The 17,902-nt window shown below is 36.5% G+C and overlaps 2 protein-coding genes and 1 long non-coding RNA gene across 6 annotated transcripts in view; 2 read left to right on the top strand and 1 right to left on the bottom strand.

Moving 5' to 3' along the window:
* The window catches only part of LOC135585974 (uncharacterized), a 22,484-nt gene extending 16,690 nt beyond the window's left edge, over positions 1 to 5,794 (top strand). For both annotated transcript variants that reach the window (XM_065125257.1, XM_065125258.1), the window contains 3 exons: positions 1 to 140; positions 2,031 to 2,139; positions 5,145 to 5,794. In XM_065125257.1, the coding sequence (XP_064981329.1) occupies positions 1 to 140; positions 2,031 to 2,139; positions 5,145 to 5,336 (441 nt within the window). In that variant the 3' untranslated portion in view covers positions 5,337 to 5,794. The remainder of the gene's footprint in view (positions 141 to 2,030; positions 2,140 to 5,144) is intronic.
* Positions 5,795 to 6,928: 1,134 nt separating this feature from the next.
* On the top strand, positions 6,929 to 14,909 carry LOC135582964 (serine/threonine-protein phosphatase PP2A-2 catalytic subunit-like). 3 transcript variants are annotated; one of them, XM_065125262.1, is made up of 12 exons: positions 6,940 to 7,255; positions 8,277 to 8,333; positions 9,875 to 9,958; positions 10,106 to 10,177; positions 10,782 to 10,853; positions 11,117 to 11,157; positions 13,038 to 13,104; positions 13,841 to 14,032; positions 14,111 to 14,200; positions 14,298 to 14,405; positions 14,547 to 14,638; positions 14,670 to 14,909. In XM_065125262.1, the coding sequence occupies exons 1-11, from the start codon at positions 7,160 to 7,162 to the stop codon at positions 14,610 to 14,612; spliced, it is 945 nt and encodes a 314-aa protein (XP_064981334.1). In that variant the 5' UTR covers positions 6,940 to 7,159; the 3' UTR covers positions 14,613 to 14,638; positions 14,670 to 14,909. The 3 variants fall into 3 exon arrangements, with proteins under 3 accessions (XP_064981332.1, XP_064981334.1, XP_064981335.1); XM_065125260.1 differs by having other exon boundaries at positions 6,929 to 7,255; positions 14,547 to 14,909; XM_065125263.1 differs by lacking the exon at positions 6,940 to 7,255 and adding an exon at positions 7,402 to 7,492 and having other exon boundaries at positions 14,547 to 14,909.
* Positions 14,910 to 15,753: 844 nt separating this feature from the next.
* Positions 15,754 to 17,551, bottom strand: LOC135622921 (uncharacterized). The gene is made up of 3 exons (XR_010491199.1): positions 17,397 to 17,551; positions 16,759 to 16,854; positions 15,754 to 16,126 (listed from the first exon to the last, which is right to left on the bottom strand). It is a non-coding gene; the product is annotated as an uncharacterized LOC135622921 (long non-coding RNA).
* Between the last annotated feature and the right edge of the window lie 351 nt (positions 17,552 to 17,902).

Below are 17,902 nucleotides of genomic sequence, written 5' to 3'. Positions count from 1 at the left end.
GCTTCAATTTCATGTAAACTTCCGGTAGATAATGTTCTCAATGGTTCTGATGGTGTGGAAAGAGTTCTAGAATCTTCCTACAACAGTGTTGTTGCAAGCACATTGCTAGGAAGTGTCTTCGTCCTCATTCCTATTACAAGGTGAGATTATTAGCTGTATGGCTGGGTTGACCTCATTATGCATTTATGGTTGTTGGTCTACTTTAGGAACATTATTGGCAAAAAGCATCTTATGCATATTTGTTTTTGGTTATTGCTTTTAAGACCAAATACATAAATCAAATGATTAAAGAGATGGCTAATGTGTAATTATCAATTAAAACTTGTTTCTTTGCATACACCAACTAGACACAGCTAGCTGTTGCATGTACAGGTTGAAAATTTTGATATTCATATGCTGCAGTTGATTCCCTCACATGTTTGCCATCTGGATGTTACTCAAGAGACACTGTATTTGATGTAATATGATTCTTTTGACTATTATTTTAGGAAATAACACAGTTATAAATTACTGGGATACTGGTCAGCAGACCAATATTCTAACTAGAGAATATTTTGTATTTTTGAAGGAAGGAATTGTTTTTGTGTATTGCAGTGTGATCTTAGATCCATTACTAGATTTTCAATCATGTATTATGTTGATTTTCGTAAGCACTTGGGATCATAGTCTTTATTGACTGATTGGTTTGGATGGCAATAAGGATATGAGTGGGCATTTTAATTGGTATTTGGGGTTTTAGAGTTTAGGTTTCTTTTATGCAGTTTGTAATCCTCGAAGTTGCAATGAGGCCAACTTCATCTCCGCGTGGGCTTTCACAAATAGGTCATCTATGAGGAAATAGAGTGTGCTAAAATTTGGATCCCAAGAAGCTATAAACCTTGTCTCATGTTGCCAAGAAATTAGATCTTTGACTGGTTCAGTACCTGTATGGGTCAACATGCCAGTATGGGTTGGTACTTTGCGGTACTAACCTGGACCCCAGAGAGAGAGAGAGAGAGAGAGAGAGAGAGAGAGAGAGAGGGAGGAGAGGGAGGAGGAGGAGGAGGAGGAGGAGGGGGCAATGTGGACGAGGAGGTGGCAGCTGCAAGGCGGACATGGATGAGGCAGCTACTTGGATGAGGTGGTGGCAGTGTCAACACAGATTAGGAGGTAGCTGTGGAGGGAAAAAGGAGTGGTGGTTGAGGAGAGTAAAGGAGAAAAAGAGGCTGTCAGGAGTTGTCATCAGATTACAAAAACTAAAAAGACCCTGATACCAGGACAACTCAGTATTAGTCAGCTTATTGTTTGGTGAGCCCGGGAAGCTTATGGGATCCTAGAAACAGGACGTTGAATATTATTCCTTGCTGAAGGCTATATTGTCACATGAATGAGCAAGACACAAATGTCTACTTGTTTGGAATGTGATTGCTCAATATTGATTTCGTATATTGTCAATATATATGGAAGGTTTTACATTTTCCCATTGTGTGATGGATTTTTGGAGAAAACTAAATACAACTTTCAGTTCTGGATGGAAAATTCATTATTCACAAACAAAATTCACACCCACATACTTGGGACATAAGCAATTGATATAATTCTTGGAGGTGGTAATTATATATGCTTTATGGATGATATATATGCTGTAAGCATTGAAACATGTTCAGAGTACGTTAACATGATATGCCAATGGAACATATTCTTGCATGAACTTCCTTGATATTTAACCAATTGAAATGCAAAGAAAATAATTTATTTTTATTTGACTCTTGACAATTTTGCTGCACCATAACAATTTTTCACATAATCAGCAATTTTTGTCTTGACAGCTATTTTTTTGGAATTATTTTTTCCTTAAAGAGTTTATTGGATTTTTTCTGGTAGCTTCTGTTGAAACCCTGGGCAACATCCATATGTCCCTGGCATAAGCTGCCAGCTGTGTTTCATTTCAGGAAATGCCTTGTGTGGATGATAATATGCTGTTGAAGATCTTAGGTTCTACTAAAAAACTGTTGCACTTTTTTTACATGATAGTATTTTATATCCTGCAGCGAAGAACATGCATTGCTAGAATCTGTGCAAGCTAGACTTGCAGTTCATTGGCTGACTTGTCCAGTACTAGGAAATGAGCACAAGGAATATCGTGGGCGTGGACTGCCGGTATGTCAAGTCATTGTTTTCTTGCTTTTTACTAAGAGGTCTGTTTCAAATTTTGTTTGAAGTGTGACATTGTGGAATCTGATTCTTTGTATTTTATATATCCTGTGGATATCACACATCGCATTAGATGAGTTTGTACTTCTTTCTTCCAAGTGCAGAAGAAAACACTTATCTTTATTAACTTGTTATTCTGTGACCTGGTATTTGAAGTTCTGAACATAGGATAGATATACCGTCCTTTGTTTTTTTTCCACACTATATTAAGGAAGTGTTCTATGATTAATACATTTATAAAATGTGAAAGCTGTAGGGAATAAGGGTTTTTTATTTTTATAATTTGGAGGTGTAGGGAAAATTTCTCTTTCTTCCTCTGTTGTTCTCTCTATGGAATTTTTTAATGATTACATGTCATGGGGGCTACTCTTGACTTTCTAAGAAACTCAAAATTTTATTTTCCTTCTATTTTGTTTATAGATAAGAGATATAGAATTGTCAAATTTATTGTATTTTCCATGACTGGAAAATCAGACATATCTATATGACTTATATAGGAAAATTTAACTTATGGAGCCTTTATTCAAGAACCTTCTATAATTCCCTGAGAACGTACAATGGGAATTTGTGGAACTGCTATGCATTATATCTTTTCTCTGGAAATAAATCTAATCAGTGTGCATTTTTAAGGAATTATAAACTAAATAATGGATTAATCATTGATGTATGAGCACGATTTCTGTATGTCCAGTTTCTTACTGACATCAGGTCATGCCAGTAATATTGATGATTGCATGGTAGGCCAAATTCGCCAAGCACGATCATATCAGTCTAGCACATGTATGGACATGCATTAAGGCCATTTGTATGCATGGTAGAGTCTGCCACCTGATCATGCCCAGTACTGCAGTGCAAGACCATTGCAGGTGTTGAATGTGCTATTCTTCAAATCATGCAAACTACTCACCTTTAGGTTGCTACAACCTCGTGCTAGATTGAGTGGAAAGAAATACGGAGACGGTTATCCTGGCCTCTGTTGGTTTAGCATACTTTGAACATTCAGTTCATTTTTTTGTCTTCTATGATGTGATGCTTTCATGTGTAATATGATATAAACTGGAAAATGTTTTAATGCCGAAGCAGGTTAATTATATTATAACAAAAGTAACAAGCATGTTTTCAAGATTTTCACTTTTAAAAAACAGTTTTTTATGGTTTCTATAGTTAAACACACTTTCTGCAAATTTCCATTGAGGAATTAATCAGAAATGGAAATGATAAATGAATTAAAGAAAAATAATTCAACTCAAAGAGTGATCATTTGGATCAAGTTGTTCTTTCGTGGCACTAGATCATACTCGTATTTTGCTGATGTTATACATGCCAATCTGTTGAGGGGTCAACTTTGTCTAGCTAATCTGCATGGCACTTATTTGTGTCACAGTTGCATGCGAAACGTCAGCATCAGTGAACGTGCGCTAGGGCAAAATACCTGTGTTGCTGGCACTTGTGTGCCAATTATTGGACGAAAGTGTGACACAGGTACTGTCTGAGAGGGAAATCCTTCCATGTGTCACTTGGGAGGGGTTTCTAGGTGTTATGTTGAGTAATGTTTTGATTTGATGTCATTCATGCTCCACATCAAATTTCAGCCCATGATATGAGACAAATCCCATCATGGTTTGGTAAAACGCCAGTAGCAACACTACATGTCCAAGATTTTAAAATTTTATTTTGTACCTAATTTGCAAGTTCATTAGTGATCACTTTTAAGTATAAAATATTACATTTGCTAAACCCAAGGGTCCTTGACACTCACCCCCACTTGATTTTGATGTTATTGAAGTCCTCTTGGATGCAATCTTCCTAATGCCGCAATGCACCTTTACGCTCCCAGTTTCCCTCGAATTTTGTGGAAGCCTTTGCCACTTCACCAATTACTTCATTGTTATTGCTCCATTGGAGAGGTTGTGAACTCGATCTACTAAATTGTCTCAACTTGCCACTCAACAAACTCAGCACTTGTAGTTGCACTCTGTAGGAGACATTTCTTGCCCTTTTGATGATGGCAAAGGGATCTTCATATATGTGCTCAAGGCCTCTATGGATTTGACTCCAAAGAAACTTGCAGAAGTCATTAAAATTACTTTGTTGCTCAAACAGCTGCTTAATCACATAAAGTCTATTGCTTTGTTACCAAGTTCTATCATATATTGTGTTTCATGGGGGGTACTGTATTATTCCTTCATAGTGTACATGCTTTGCCATTTCTGATTAGTGGATTGATTATAAGTTTAAAATAAGCAATATTTTGACTATCTTGATGCAATAGACAGTAATTTGTACACTTACTCTTATACAGTTGACTAGTCACCAAAAGCAGAACTGATGCCTCAAATGTGTCGAAAGCATTAGAACATAGAGTGCAACTCTCTTGTGAAGTACCTATGCTTTGTTTCTAGAGCTCTATGAAGTGTTTATATAACTTACCTGAATGCATTCTGAAGTGGACTCCCTTTAGGAGCAACTATAAATAAAATAGAAATGATCTTCGCTTGATAGTAGCCACCACAAGTAAGATTATTAAGTAGTGTCTTTATATCCAGTCTCAAAAACACATTAGTGCAGCTATTGAAACACCAAATGGCCGTGGTGACAAAGAGTGACCATATATTGCAGATGCTGCTGCAAAGTTTCCATTTAAGATATTCCTTCAACCTGGATTTCAAAGGTTCAAGTTGGAGACCTCCCCTAAATTCCACATTAGTGGGAGCCTCGTTCATTGGGCCACCCTTGTGTTACAGCTACAGTTGGTTATGAAGCTTCTGTACTTTGGCGACCCATTGTTCTTTTCAGCACTAGCTTGAAAGTTTTGGCTGGATGTTCATTCATTGTTTTTTCTTTTTAAAATTTTCTTGTATGTTTTATTGTCATTAATGACCTTAGAATTCCATCTTTTTACTACGATGTGCATAAGTCATGTATAAGAGTTTTTATGTGCTGTATTGCAGGCAGGAGTGCCTACCATACTTGATGGGGACATGCTTATGCAGTTCTTGGAGCTAACAAGTTTGCAGCAAGAATCTGTGCTTGCTTCACCTGGATCAAGTACGCATGCATCAGCTTCAGACTTTCACCAATCACCTCTGTCTGTCAACATGGTTGTTCAGCTTCTTGAACGTATTCATTATGCCCTTAACTAAGTTTATCATCATCTGTCCACGTCCCTCTATGTGCACCGAGGTTGTTTCATAGAGCTAGACAAGAAAGGCTTGTGATGTCCACAAATAAATGAGCCACCTTGTAAAGGTCAGAAAAGTATCGGGGAGCTTGTATTGTTGTTGGCCTCAAGAGCATGCCAAGTTACTTGGCAGAAGTTGCGAAAGGAGTCATAAGAAGCCCTGATCAGTTGAACAGCTCTGTCCCTTTGAACTGGAGGTTCTGTTCTTATAGTGGAAGATAGGAATTTTGGAGTGATGATTCAATTGTTTCTTTTCTTAGGTTAGAATTCTCTGTACAATAAATCTTCTTATTTTTTTCAAAAACACAATTTGACTGTTACCAAGTGCATAGTTTACCAAAGTGCCACAATTATATTTTTCTGATAAACTTATCTGTTTTGGATACTCAATTGTCAGGCTTATGAACAAGATTTATTTTACACTGTTGGATCATATTCCTATCAGATGCATGTTTTGGTAAGCCATATCATTTTCTTACCAACTTGAGCTAGAGTTGGCTATTTGGTACTGATCTTATGTGAATGCAGTGATCGAGGTAGGGTTGTAAAGCTACAATAATGCTAGGATGAAATGAAATCGTACTGTGGTCACATGTCCTTCTATGATAACTTTCTGGGGTATCATAAATTATGGTTATTATATATATAATGATGCCATGTTCATCATGCACTTCCTCGAATGACTGTTACCCAGTGAGCGGTGGATCCCATGCATCGCAGGTTCACCAATCTCAATGTACATAAAAGTAGCAAGAATATTGGATTTGTTCATGGGCTTATTGTGTAATGCTCCGTTTAGTCCTCCTACATCTGAACTAAGCTACTAATTTGATGGGGTTGTTGTTACCTATTCTAGTAGATTCTTAATATCTTTTGACTCAGTGTGTTTCTGATGTAGAATCAGATAACAATGCAATGCCCATCACCAAGACAATATATTAACAAGTACTTTTAGCTCTCAATCCAATAATGGTTTGCTCTTTTAAGTCCAAATCCTTATTTTCTTGGAGTTTGAACTTTTTTATTTTGACTGAATTATGGTATTTCCCTTTTTCATTATTTGTTTCTGATGCAAACCCTAACTTCCAAGGGAAAGTATTTATCTATGTTGGTAATCAATGTAGGCAATAAAGCAAGAAGCCAATTAACTATAGAAAATATTTGAAAGTTGAGCATTTAAAGGTCTCTCTGCATTATGTTAACCAGTAATTTATTTTAACATGACTTTTATTGTGAAAAATCCAATCAGGAAAATAGTTAAAAGTAGACTGCTAAATGGCAGAAAAAATAAAAATAATAATAATAATAAAAGGAAGAAATTGTCATGAGAGATCTATTTATAAAGTTTCGATCTTCTTCCAAGTGATTGGCCGCTATATAGTAGGTCCCAGGTAACCACCAACCAACGGCTGCTTGCCACGTCATGATTCAAGCTCAAGGCTGGGTGGAATCGGACAGCTAATCTGACGGTGAAGGGAGTGAGGTCTCTTCCGAATCGTGGCGTCAAATGACGCCAATAAAGAGGCCTAGCAAGGCTTCATCGAGGGTTTCCTTTCCCTTTTACTCTCTTGTTTTCCTCTCTCCCTCCTCGTCTTTCCTCTCTCTCTCTCTCTCCTCTTCGCCATTTCTCGCCGTCGAACGCGGGGTTTCTTCTTCTTGGGGGAGGGGAGGGAAGGGGAGAGGGGCTCGTTTGCTTGGGATCGAGGCGCGGGCGAAATCTTGGATTAAGGTTTCGATCTTGGGTCGTGGCGGCGTTTCCAAGGCTGGGGAGGTGCTGAGGCCAAGATGAGCGTCAATACCGTGCCGGCTTCCGCCTCCCATGGCAACCTGGACGAGCAGATCTCGCAGCTCATGCAGTGCAAGCCACTCCCCGAGCAAGAGGTCCTCTCTCTCTCTCTCTCTCTCTCTCTCTCTCTCTCTCCGTTTACCCTTTGATTTCTGTCTTTTTCGGTCAGGATCAAGGTTTTTGGAATTTCTTGTCGATTTCTGAGTCTTTGTGGCAGATCGGTGGGGGATTGAGTGTTTCTTGGTCGATAGGCGGGATTTCGTTGAGCGATCTGAGAGTTCCTTCGATGGGGTCTGTAGTTGGACTCGGAATGAAATCTTTGAGGATCTAAGGTATCTTTGATTGAGATTCGTGGGTGTTGGTGCTGGATCTACTCGAAGATTTCTTTTCTTTACTTTTTGCAGTTCATAGAAGTATATGTGTTGCATATGTTACATCTGACTCGCTAGAAGTAATGTGTTGATGCCGGATATGGAGATAATTTGAGGCTCTCTATCACATGGAAGTCTTAATGGTGACCTTTCTAGGTTGGTTGTCTTATATTTGTTCTAATGATTTTTATATGAATGGTGTATGGAGTTACTCGATGAATCAGGTAGGTAGGTAGGTTGGTTGGTTGTCTTACGAATCTAGAGTGAATTCTTGTGTTCACTTAGCCATAGATGAATTGAACTAATCTAATAAGGTAAATGCAACTTCACCGTTGGTTTCTCAGCATATCTATAGAAACCTAAATTATTGGCATGTAGATACTAAATAGTTTAGCTGACATAATATGACATCTGAAGTATGTTTCGAATTGATTTGATGCCCATTTACTCTTTTGTGCCTTCTTTTCTGAAGCCTTTTGAATGTATGGATATACCATATGAGTTTCAATGCTTCACTCGTAACATGTTTTATGAATCGATTTTTTTCATCGAGAATTTACAAAATTATTGAACCTTGTAGAAGCATTGGTATATCTATGAAGTTCTTGCTGGATGCTCTTGGTCATGGCTTGGCATTTCTTGTAGTAATCATCATTTTGATTTTATCAATTGTTTGCTGATCACTGTTCAACATTTAATTGGTGGTAATTTATTTTCTTCCTGTTGATTTTATTTAATTGTGCAGGTTAGGATGCTGTGTGAGAAGGCAAAAGAGGTATTGATGGAAGAAAGCAACGTTCAGGTAGGTATTCTTGCTCTTAGGATGTTCTATTAATTAAGTGAAGGCCATGGCAAAGCATAAAGACTGCTTTACATGATGCATGATGGAGAAATAATCACATTTCGCACATGTGTAGTAATCTACCCTGACTAGACATCATGGTAGCAAGAGCCGCATACACTGCTTTTGTATTTTTCTCAGAATTTTGGTTATTTTATGCACTACTAGCAATTTTCCCTTTTCTTTGTTATCTTTATGAGATATTAACTTAAGAATTTTGTACCAACAAAAAAGCATCAATAAGAACATGAAAATAAGATATTGGCACTTTATACTGGCTATAACAATCAGTTAAAGACAAGAAATTCTAGTCATAAGCCAATTTTTAGTTTGCCATCAGTCCAATATTGTTTTGGTATTCAAACACGTGCAAAGGCTTGGTGTTGCTGGGAGAAGGTTGTTGGAATGGATATGTGGGCTCAGATAAAATTAGAAATGTTTCAGTTGACAGAAAAAATGAGTTAAAACCATTTACGGTCTAATGGACGGTGAAAAGAGGCCATATATGCACTAATGACATGATGCATGTGGTGCACAAGCACTAGTGGGCCAAAGAGAATGAATTAGTAAAAGTGACTTGATGACTCTATTGGAGTCACTCTACTCTGATTGGTGATTTAGGGTTTTACGTAGGAAAGAGATATATGTATACAGCTCTAATTAGCATGAATTTTGACCTGAGAATTGAAAAAATGGCTTGAGACTAGGGACCAGCCAGTTTGAATGAAAAAAACTGTGAACTGGGAATCAGAGACCAATCCAATTCTATTAAAAGTAACCTGGACCCACAAAGTCTGCTGGTTCTTTAATGAATGATCAGTTTTTTAATATATTTAAAATTCAGTGATGCCCTTATCATTTAAGTGAAGTTAAATCATAGTAAGGGAATTTGAATAATATCAGTATCATTAATAAAAGAAACAATCTTTTGATCTTCCCATTGCTTCTCTCCCACTTGATTAACTCTGCTTCTCTCTCACAGCCACCATCTTTCCTGATGCCTAATAAGGAGTAGATGAGGAATTGGAGAAAATAGGAGAAAAGAAAGAGCAGTTAGATGGGGAGAGAAGTAGAGAAGAAGAGCAGGGAGGTAAAGGAAAAGAAGAGAAGAAGGAGAAGGGGAATGGTAAGAAGTGGAGAGGAGGGGAAAAGAGAAGAGGAGGAAGAGAAGCAAATAAGGAAAATGCGAAGAAGATATAGGAGCAAAGGAAGGAAGAAGAAAGTAGGAAGGAAAAGAAAAAAAAAATTAAAACGTAAAAATATCATTGTTTATTCTAGTAATCTGCGATCCTTCCAATTGACCTGCTGCTCTTACTAGTTAGCCAAAGCCTAGCAAGGTCACTGACCAGTTCATTTCTAATAACTATGCTATATAGTTGAGACCTAAATTGTTGTTGTTTCCATTGATTGTTCTGTTTAAACGAGAATCTTCATCTTCTCTGAGAACTGTTATTAGCAACTTGTTTATCTGTTATAGAATTTAACCTTTCTATGGATCACAGCCTGTGAAGAGCCCTGTGACAATCTGCGGTGACATTCATGGGCAATTTCATGATCTTGCAGAACTATTTCGAATTGGTGGAAAGGTATCCTTCTTCATCTTTCACATGGTTTCTTGTTTTGATGCAAGTTTAAGAAATAGTGACCTAAACTCGATCAAATATTTCTGATGATTATTTATGTCCTAAATCAGTATATCTTATGTATTTGGTGATTATTTTTCTGCTATTCAGTGTCCAGATACAAATTACTTGTTTATGGGTGATTATGTTGACCGTGGGTACTATTCTGTTGAGACTGTTACGGTAAGTGAAGTACCTCGTTCTCATTTTATGCTGTTTTATTTGATATATGCTATTTTATGTTATAAGTTACATAATTTTCATGATATCTATTTTGTCAACCTGCACTAACTGCACAATCCTAGTTTGCTACTTATGATTGAGACAGTAGCCTACAACATGGTAACGCTTTATATGTTACTTCTTTTGTCCAAGTGATATATCTAGTTCTCAGCTGTTCCCTACAGTACAGAAGTTACACATTTTTGTGTTTGCTGCAAGCTTGTTTTATTTGTGTTTGTGTACCTGGAATCCTATTTAACCCATAACGCCTAAATCTTATGGATTAAAACCACATGCTAAAGCCCTGTTCACGGAGACTTTATCATAGATTAAGAGGTCCGATCAGCTCAGCCCTTAACTCGAGTTCTAAAATTAATAACTGAATCCAAAAGGAACCAAGCTTCGACTATCATGAATTCTATTTTATAAGGAAATTGCAAGTTGATGGCTGTTGTATATGAGAGTGAGAGCTTCCTGTGCTTGTTGAGTTTCAAGGGGATTTTCTTTGAATCACTTTACTGAGCCTTGACATAGTATTGATCTACTAATTATTTTATATGATCAGCTTTTGGTGGCTCTCAAGGTGCGTTATCCTCAGCGGATCACCATTCTCAGAGGAAACCATGAGAGTCGTCAGGTATATGGTTTAACTTCTGGTTGTTTCTTTTCATTTATAGGTTTCGTTTATTTTGTTGTGATTTATTTTTGCATAAAATGATCTCGTATGACTGACAGTGGATATCATTTGTACATATTTCTTGTCTTTAATAAGCATTACCATAGTAGTACTCTTTTACTCCATGTTCTATTGGTTGTCCTGCTGATGGTTGCATATTTAGTAACCTTGTTTCATTTATTTGCAGAGTATGCAAGTTTATAACTTTATTTCATATGGTGCAGATTACTCAAGTTTATGGATTTTATGATGAATGCCTGAGAAAGTAAGTTTTCTGATGTTATCTTTGGAATTGGAATTACATATCTTTTGAATACACCAACTTGCCGTAGTCTGAAATATCAGGGCTTATTTTGTTTTTTCCTCTTCCTCTTGTACATTCACATTGGCATAGACTGTACTACATGGTGATATTGACATAAATAAAGTTATTGTTACCTATGAAGAGAAAAGTTATTTGTAATAGTTGTCAGTTTTCGTATGCTGCAAGAATTCTTTTTATGCTTGAGGTTGAATTGGATTGTTGTTAATCATTTTGTCAGCATGCCTTCAGAATAACTATTTATCCATGCATATGAATTTGTGCTTTGAAAATGATTATTGTTTTACTGCATCAAGACTTATGGTTACTGAACAAGCAAGATCAGGTTGGTAGGATGCATATATTTGTCATGTACATGTGTTTTTTTTTTCCTTTTTAATTTTCTAATGGTGCTATTGAGATATATCCAATTCATTATTGAACAGGGATTAGTTGATCTGTGTATGTATTTTTTGAGGTATCGGCAATATTGTCAGATTATGATGTATGGCATCTAAATCCCTATTACTGATATATGTCCCATAACTTTATAATGGCATCATTGGAATAATAAAATGATTGGTGTTTATATTATTATTGGACAACCTGAATGCAGTGAAAGATCTTAAATAATCCATAATATTTTGGAATCAGGATTGGGATCATCCGGAGGTTCCAAAAAGATATAATAGAAAATGCAAAATCTTTTTCAGGACAACTTGCTTCAAATTAAAGTCTGTATTTTTTGTTTATATAAACTAAAAAAATTTCTGAAAGAAAAATCAAAGTCTTATTTCGTGCAACTAAGCTTATAGGCTTACTTTGTGCATTTAAGTTTATCTAGAAACTCTTCTTTATTCGTTTGCTAATTATAAGATAAATACATGGGTCAATTCTTTTTAATATTTTGAAAGAAAATTTTATTAATTTCTGATCCCTTGAGCTTTATTTTCAAAAATTACAAAATCTGGTTTTTCTATCATCTTGAGTATTTCTCCACTATTTTCATTGTTTATCATGCAGTATATGCTATTCCTTATTAATATATACTAATTCTATCATTGTAACATATTATACCTTTATAATATCTATTACTGTATAATAAATTATTTATTATCTTGTAAAATGTAAATTTAAGGTTTATGATGAAACATTTTAAGTCCTCTCTTGCTCTTTTTCTTGGAGTATCTAAGACTGTAAGGATCAATCACTCTGTCCTTATGTGAGGCAATATGATGAAACATGTGAAGCCTTCTTCTTTTGGTTTTCTTTTAGTCCAGAGTGAACAGTTGGTACCTTATTGCATACATTTAGCCTTTAGCAACTAAGTATGACCAATGACAGTCAATATCAAGTGGAGCCGTAGTTTCTAAAGACTATGAACATATGTGGGTTCTTGTCCAATTTCTGAGGTAACCTGAACAAATATTGAGTTTATTGATTTATTCGTATACTGGTCTTATGTTAAGCTTTGAATGGGTAAATTTTGCTGAAGTACTGAAGAGGATTCAGTTGAAGATGATCGAGGTAGCCAACTGACCAAGGATACAGTTGAAGATGATTAAGGTTGAAAGTGCACACATACCGGAAAGAGGAAAATCCTCACATTTTTTTCAGCTAGTGGATATTTTGAGGATAAGATATAAGCAAGCTTGACGTATAAAGAATCAACATAATGAATATTTCATCATATGAGAGTTTAGTAATAGTGTGGTTATATTTGGGTTTGCAGTCATGAATGTGCTTGAAAAGTGAGACATGCCATGTTAACCTTCTTGTTCTACATTTGAAGTCAAGCAATTCTGATCAACACTCATAAAGTTTGTTTATATTATTTTCTACAGATATGGTAATGCAAATGTATGGAAGATCTTCACTGACCTTTTTGATTATTTCCCATTGACGGCATTGGTTTGTATTCTCACTCACATTATAATTCTTTGTTTATGATGTGAATGTTGAAGTTTCTAATTTCAGATAAAGTAGCATTTGTACTCTAGTGCATTTTGTTATTTTGGTAGTTGCATGGCTTCTAATGTATGTTGTTCATCAGTTTGTGATGGATGCCTCTCTCTCTCTCTCTGTGTGTGGATGAAATGGTTACTTTTATTAGACTGATATGGAGGAAGTTTCTTTTTGTGGGGCGAGGAGATATTTTTGGGGTATAGTTAATTGGTTGGGTTGTCCTTATGTTTAAGGGATTAGTTATTTGTCTATGTTGATGGTCAGGATCACAGGTGGTTAGCTTCATAAAAGCAGCTTGTTCAAGTTGCTTTAACTTTGAAGATTTTTTTCATCAACATATTGTCCACAATAATTTTACAATGCTGTCAATGTGAGCCTTAACCTTTCTAAGCTGCTATCATATTTCCATGCAAGAAGTCTACACACGAGAACTTGTTCAGAATTCTTTATGCGAAATTTCACTAAATATGAATAGTCGGTACATCAAAATGAGGATTGGTTTGAGTTTTTCCAAAAAAAAAATGTTTTTAATGTTTTTTACAATTTTAAAATGTAGAATATTTTTGATATCGTAGTCCTTATGTTTGATGGTTTCTCTTATGGATGGTTGATCTTTGTACGAGTCATTTTGCTCTGGAGACATGGTGGCACTATTGTGGTTCTGAGAATCTTGTCATACCAGGTTGAGTCAGAAATTTTCTGCCTGCACGGTGGATTATCTCCATCTATTGAGACTCTTGATAGCATCAGGAGCTTTGATCGGGTTCAAGAAGTTCCTCATGAGGGTCCTATGTGTGACCTTTTGTGGTCTGATCCTGATGATAGATGTGGTTGGGGCATTTCTCCCCGTGGTGCTGGATATACTTTTGGCCAAGTATGTCACTTACTTTTTTTTCTTATTCATGTCCTTGTGTTGTATCAGTCTTCACTAAACCATTTTGGATGTTTACAGGATATATCTGAGCAATTCAACCATACCAATAACCTTAGGTTGATAGCCAGAGCTCACCAATTGGTTATGGATGGATATAACTGGGGACATGTATTTTTCTGAACTATGATGAGTATATATATATATCCATTTGTGCATTTCTGTTTTGGGAATCCAAAATGTTAATGATAATGATTCTGTTTGACAGGAACAAAAGGTGGTAACCATATTTAGTGCACCAAATTATTGTTATCGTTGTGGCAACATGGCTTCCATCATGGAAGTCGATGAATGCAAAGGGCAGACATTTATCCAGGTCGGTGTTTTCATGTATTTTCTCTCTCAACAACAAATTATTAACAGTGATGTTTGTAGTGGATGAGGGATTGTTTCTGTGAGTCATTTAGAGTTGGTTGGTTGTCCATTTTATTATATTGATATGGTCTTTTTGTTGCAGTTTGAACCAGCGCCGAGGAGAGGAGAGCCCGATGTGACTCGGAGAACACCTGACTACTTTCTTTAAGCAGATATCGGCGGGATACTGTTGATGTCTGACAGCAAGTGCTGCTTGCTGCGTGAGGTTATGATTGCAAATATATTCTCAAGATCTCATAACTAGCATTCTTATATTCTCAAGATCTAATGGCAAATATGTTGTATAATGTGGCCGTAAGTTTTGCCCTTTATTGACGTGTAACTGAGATCCATTATGGCTGGTGGCAACACGGTTACGATGCAGCAGCGGCAGCCGCATGTATCATGTTGAAGGCATTATGTTCTCCCCAATTTATATATATTTTTTTCTATTATTGATTTTTAATTCTACTTGTGCCATTTGGTCTTGCTGGAGAGAGGGGAGAGGGTGGACTTGATTGGGCTGCCTGTGTTCGGCCAAACTAGTAGGCCGAGCATGTACTAGTAGCTTTCCACCTTGCATTTGTTGTAGGCAAGTGATACTGATATGTTGTAACTTAAAGAGATAGATCCATACATCATCCTTGGTTGGTGTGGGCTATGATTTTGTTGCATGTTTGAAAAGAATTCGTTTCTAGCTATTAAGAAATGCTTGCTTATAATAGTTGACGTGGTTTTCCTTGTTATGACTTTGCTTGACAGCTGCGTTTATAAGTTAGGATGTGTTATTGCTATTTGACTTTTGATTTCTGCAACCAGGATTCTTTTTGTATGCTCAATTCTTTTGTTACCTACAGAATTCAAAGCACGCAAAGTCGGATGCAAATTTTAGTTGCCAATGCCTAAGACACATGCCATCTTACGGAACAATAATTTACGTCTGTCAGTAATTGAATTGGGAAGCCAAAAAAAAAGACTAACTTTTGCCCAAGGGGGAAATTTAAAAAAGACCAGACCGCGTTGCGTGTAAACGTTCGCGCATAGCACCATCAAAATAGTTTGCTGCATGAGGGAACAGCTACTGATTACCAAACTACCATGGAAAATAATTCTATGCCTATAATTTAATTACATTATAAGTGGCAAAAACCTTGCTAGCAAAATTTCCAAAATAGTATAATTTTAAATTCGATCAACAAGTTTAATTAATTACAAATATAAAAATGAGATAAAAGAAGAAGATAAGCTTCCATTTAAGGGTTCACCGAGTTACTACATGTCTACTAAGTTAGAAAAGTGAAACAAGTTACCTATAATAACTAAATAATGTACTGTATGTATAACTGGTGGTCATTTCTTACACCTTTGAAGAACGCAAAACAAAATGCTCCAAATGACATTTAATCTTATGGCAACTAATATTGCAAACCAAATTCTGTGAAACCTTAGGAATAAAATTTACTGAGAAGCAAGGTAAACCAAAATAATGGACATACAAACATCTACGTTAATCAGATAAAGAAGAACATTAAAGAAAGTCATATTTGAATATAAGTGAACCAATAAGAAAGCAACTTTGTCCTGAATTCATGTGACCCCTGTGTAAGACTTTGATCCTCCCAGAACTCTGTGTTTGGATAAGTTCTCTCAAAGAACAACTCTAAAAGTGCACGAGATAGAGTCCTACAATTACCGAGCCATAAGTTAACTCACAATAATAAAGTTTGTCTACTCTTACTCAAATACATTAATCTTCAGAAACGTTAACAGCTAACCCTCGCTCGCACAAGGGCTTTCAGTTGTATTACCTGTTTATGACTATCACCTAATTTATAGAATACAAGATGATTTTTCTCATATCATTTTTGATGTAAAATAATGAGATGTGATGAAAATAAACAATAAACGGTGAATCGGTAACAATCATATTGAACTTGTTTACTTATTACAATATTTGTTAGGCTAACAAGCCATGTTGCCTTGGGCTACTATACCTATCGATGTTGGGATGATTTAGATGAGACATTATTATTATTCTTATTATTATTATTATCATTGTAATTCTCATATAATATTTGGTGGTGATGAAGAACACTATGAAAAGGAACAAAAAAGTAAATATTCATACCTGTGGAAAAGGAAATTACAAACTCAATGTAGATTTAAATAAGGAAATCTTTAGAAGAAATAGGACCTCAACATTTCATTTCTTTTAATTTTTTTTAGATCAGGAAAAGGCTTAGATTGCAATGTTTAATAGCAGTAGTAAAAGAAACAATGCTAGTGGTTTGAGCAGTGGTCGGAGAAACACATACACGCACGATAGGGGGTTTTCTTCCTCCTTCAAAGATCGTGGTTCGCTTCAGGGGTTTAAGCCATAATCCCAAAGGCCACCATAAAATCGCCATGATCTACAGCAAGAATTACAAGCCAATTCAAGAAACCTAGATCCCAGCAGGAAGATCAATTAAAATCCCACAAGAAACGAGAGGAATCGGGAATCAGCAGCAGATCTTGTACGACACAACGACATCCAAACCAAGAAAAGTCGAGAGAGGACATCAAGAACACAACAAAGATCCACAGTGATCATCAAGAACTCGTACACGCAGGATAGGGGGTTTCCTTCCTCCTTCAAAGATCCTGGTTCGCTTTCAGGGGTTTCAGCCATAATCCCGAAGGCCACCATAAAAATGCCCTGATCTACAGCAAGAATTACGAGCCATTCAAGAAACCTAGATCCCAGCAGGAAGATCAATTAAAATCCCACAAGAAACGAGAGCAATCGGGAATCAGCAGCAGATCTTGTGCGACACGACGACATCCAAACCAAGAAAAGTCGAGAGAGGACATCAAGAACACAACAAAGATCCACAGTGACCATCAAGAACGCAAGAAAGAACCACACCAAGCCCTTTTGGAAAGGACAGGTGGGTTTGTGCGGCGGGCTCACCATCTCGGCACCGTACTCGACGGCCTAATCGGTGTGGAAGGTGCCGTCCCGGCCGACGATGCTCTGGCAGATGAGGAGAGAGGGGAAGAAGGGGCGGCGAAGAACTTGGAGCTCCCACGCTTCGGCGGCACATCGCGAGAGAGAGAGAGAGAGCGAGAGAGAGAGGGAAAGAGAGATTTCAAGATTTTATATTGTTTTCTTTTATTTATTTATTTTCTTGTGTGAGAAAACAAAAATCGAAAAAGAAATTAAACACCAAATAAATAACAATGTCCGAACCGTTTGGGGCCCATTGCTTGAATATTCTTCCCATTAAATTATACACAGTTTAAATCATTAAAATTGTCTCCCTAATCTTTCAGATTTTTTTTGGGGGTAAAGTTGAACATTTTGAAAAGGAATAGAAAGTAAATATTCACAGCTACGAAATTGAAATACTACTTTCAATGTAAATTTAAGCAAAGAAAAATACAGCCTCATCATTTCATTTCCATCAATCTTTTTTA

This window comes from Musa acuminata, chromosome BXJ2-9, assembly GCF_036884655.1.
Source record: "Musa acuminata AAA Group cultivar baxijiao chromosome BXJ2-9, Cavendish_Baxijiao_AAA, whole genome shotgun sequence".
NCBI classification, from domain to species: domain Eukaryota; kingdom Viridiplantae; phylum Streptophyta; class Magnoliopsida; order Zingiberales; family Musaceae; genus Musa; species Musa acuminata.
This window is presented reverse-complemented; position numbering and strand designations above follow the sequence as displayed.

What these genes read in the sequence shown, in the direction of transcription:
- LOC135582964 (XM_065125260.1), top strand. Translation starts at nt 7,160, where the DNA reads ATGAGCGTCAATACCGTGCCGGCTTCCGCCTCCCATGGCAACCTGGAC. An exon ending in AGCCACTCCCCGAGCAAGAG is followed by an intron (nt 7,256 to 8,276) that starts GTCCTCTCTCTC and finishes TTAATTGTGCAG; the next exon opens with GTTAGGATGCTGTGTGAGAA. An exon ending in TATGATGAATGCCTGAGAAA is followed by an intron (nt 11,158 to 13,037) that starts GTAAGTTTTCTG and finishes TATTTTCTACAG; the next exon opens with ATATGGTAATGCAAATGTAT.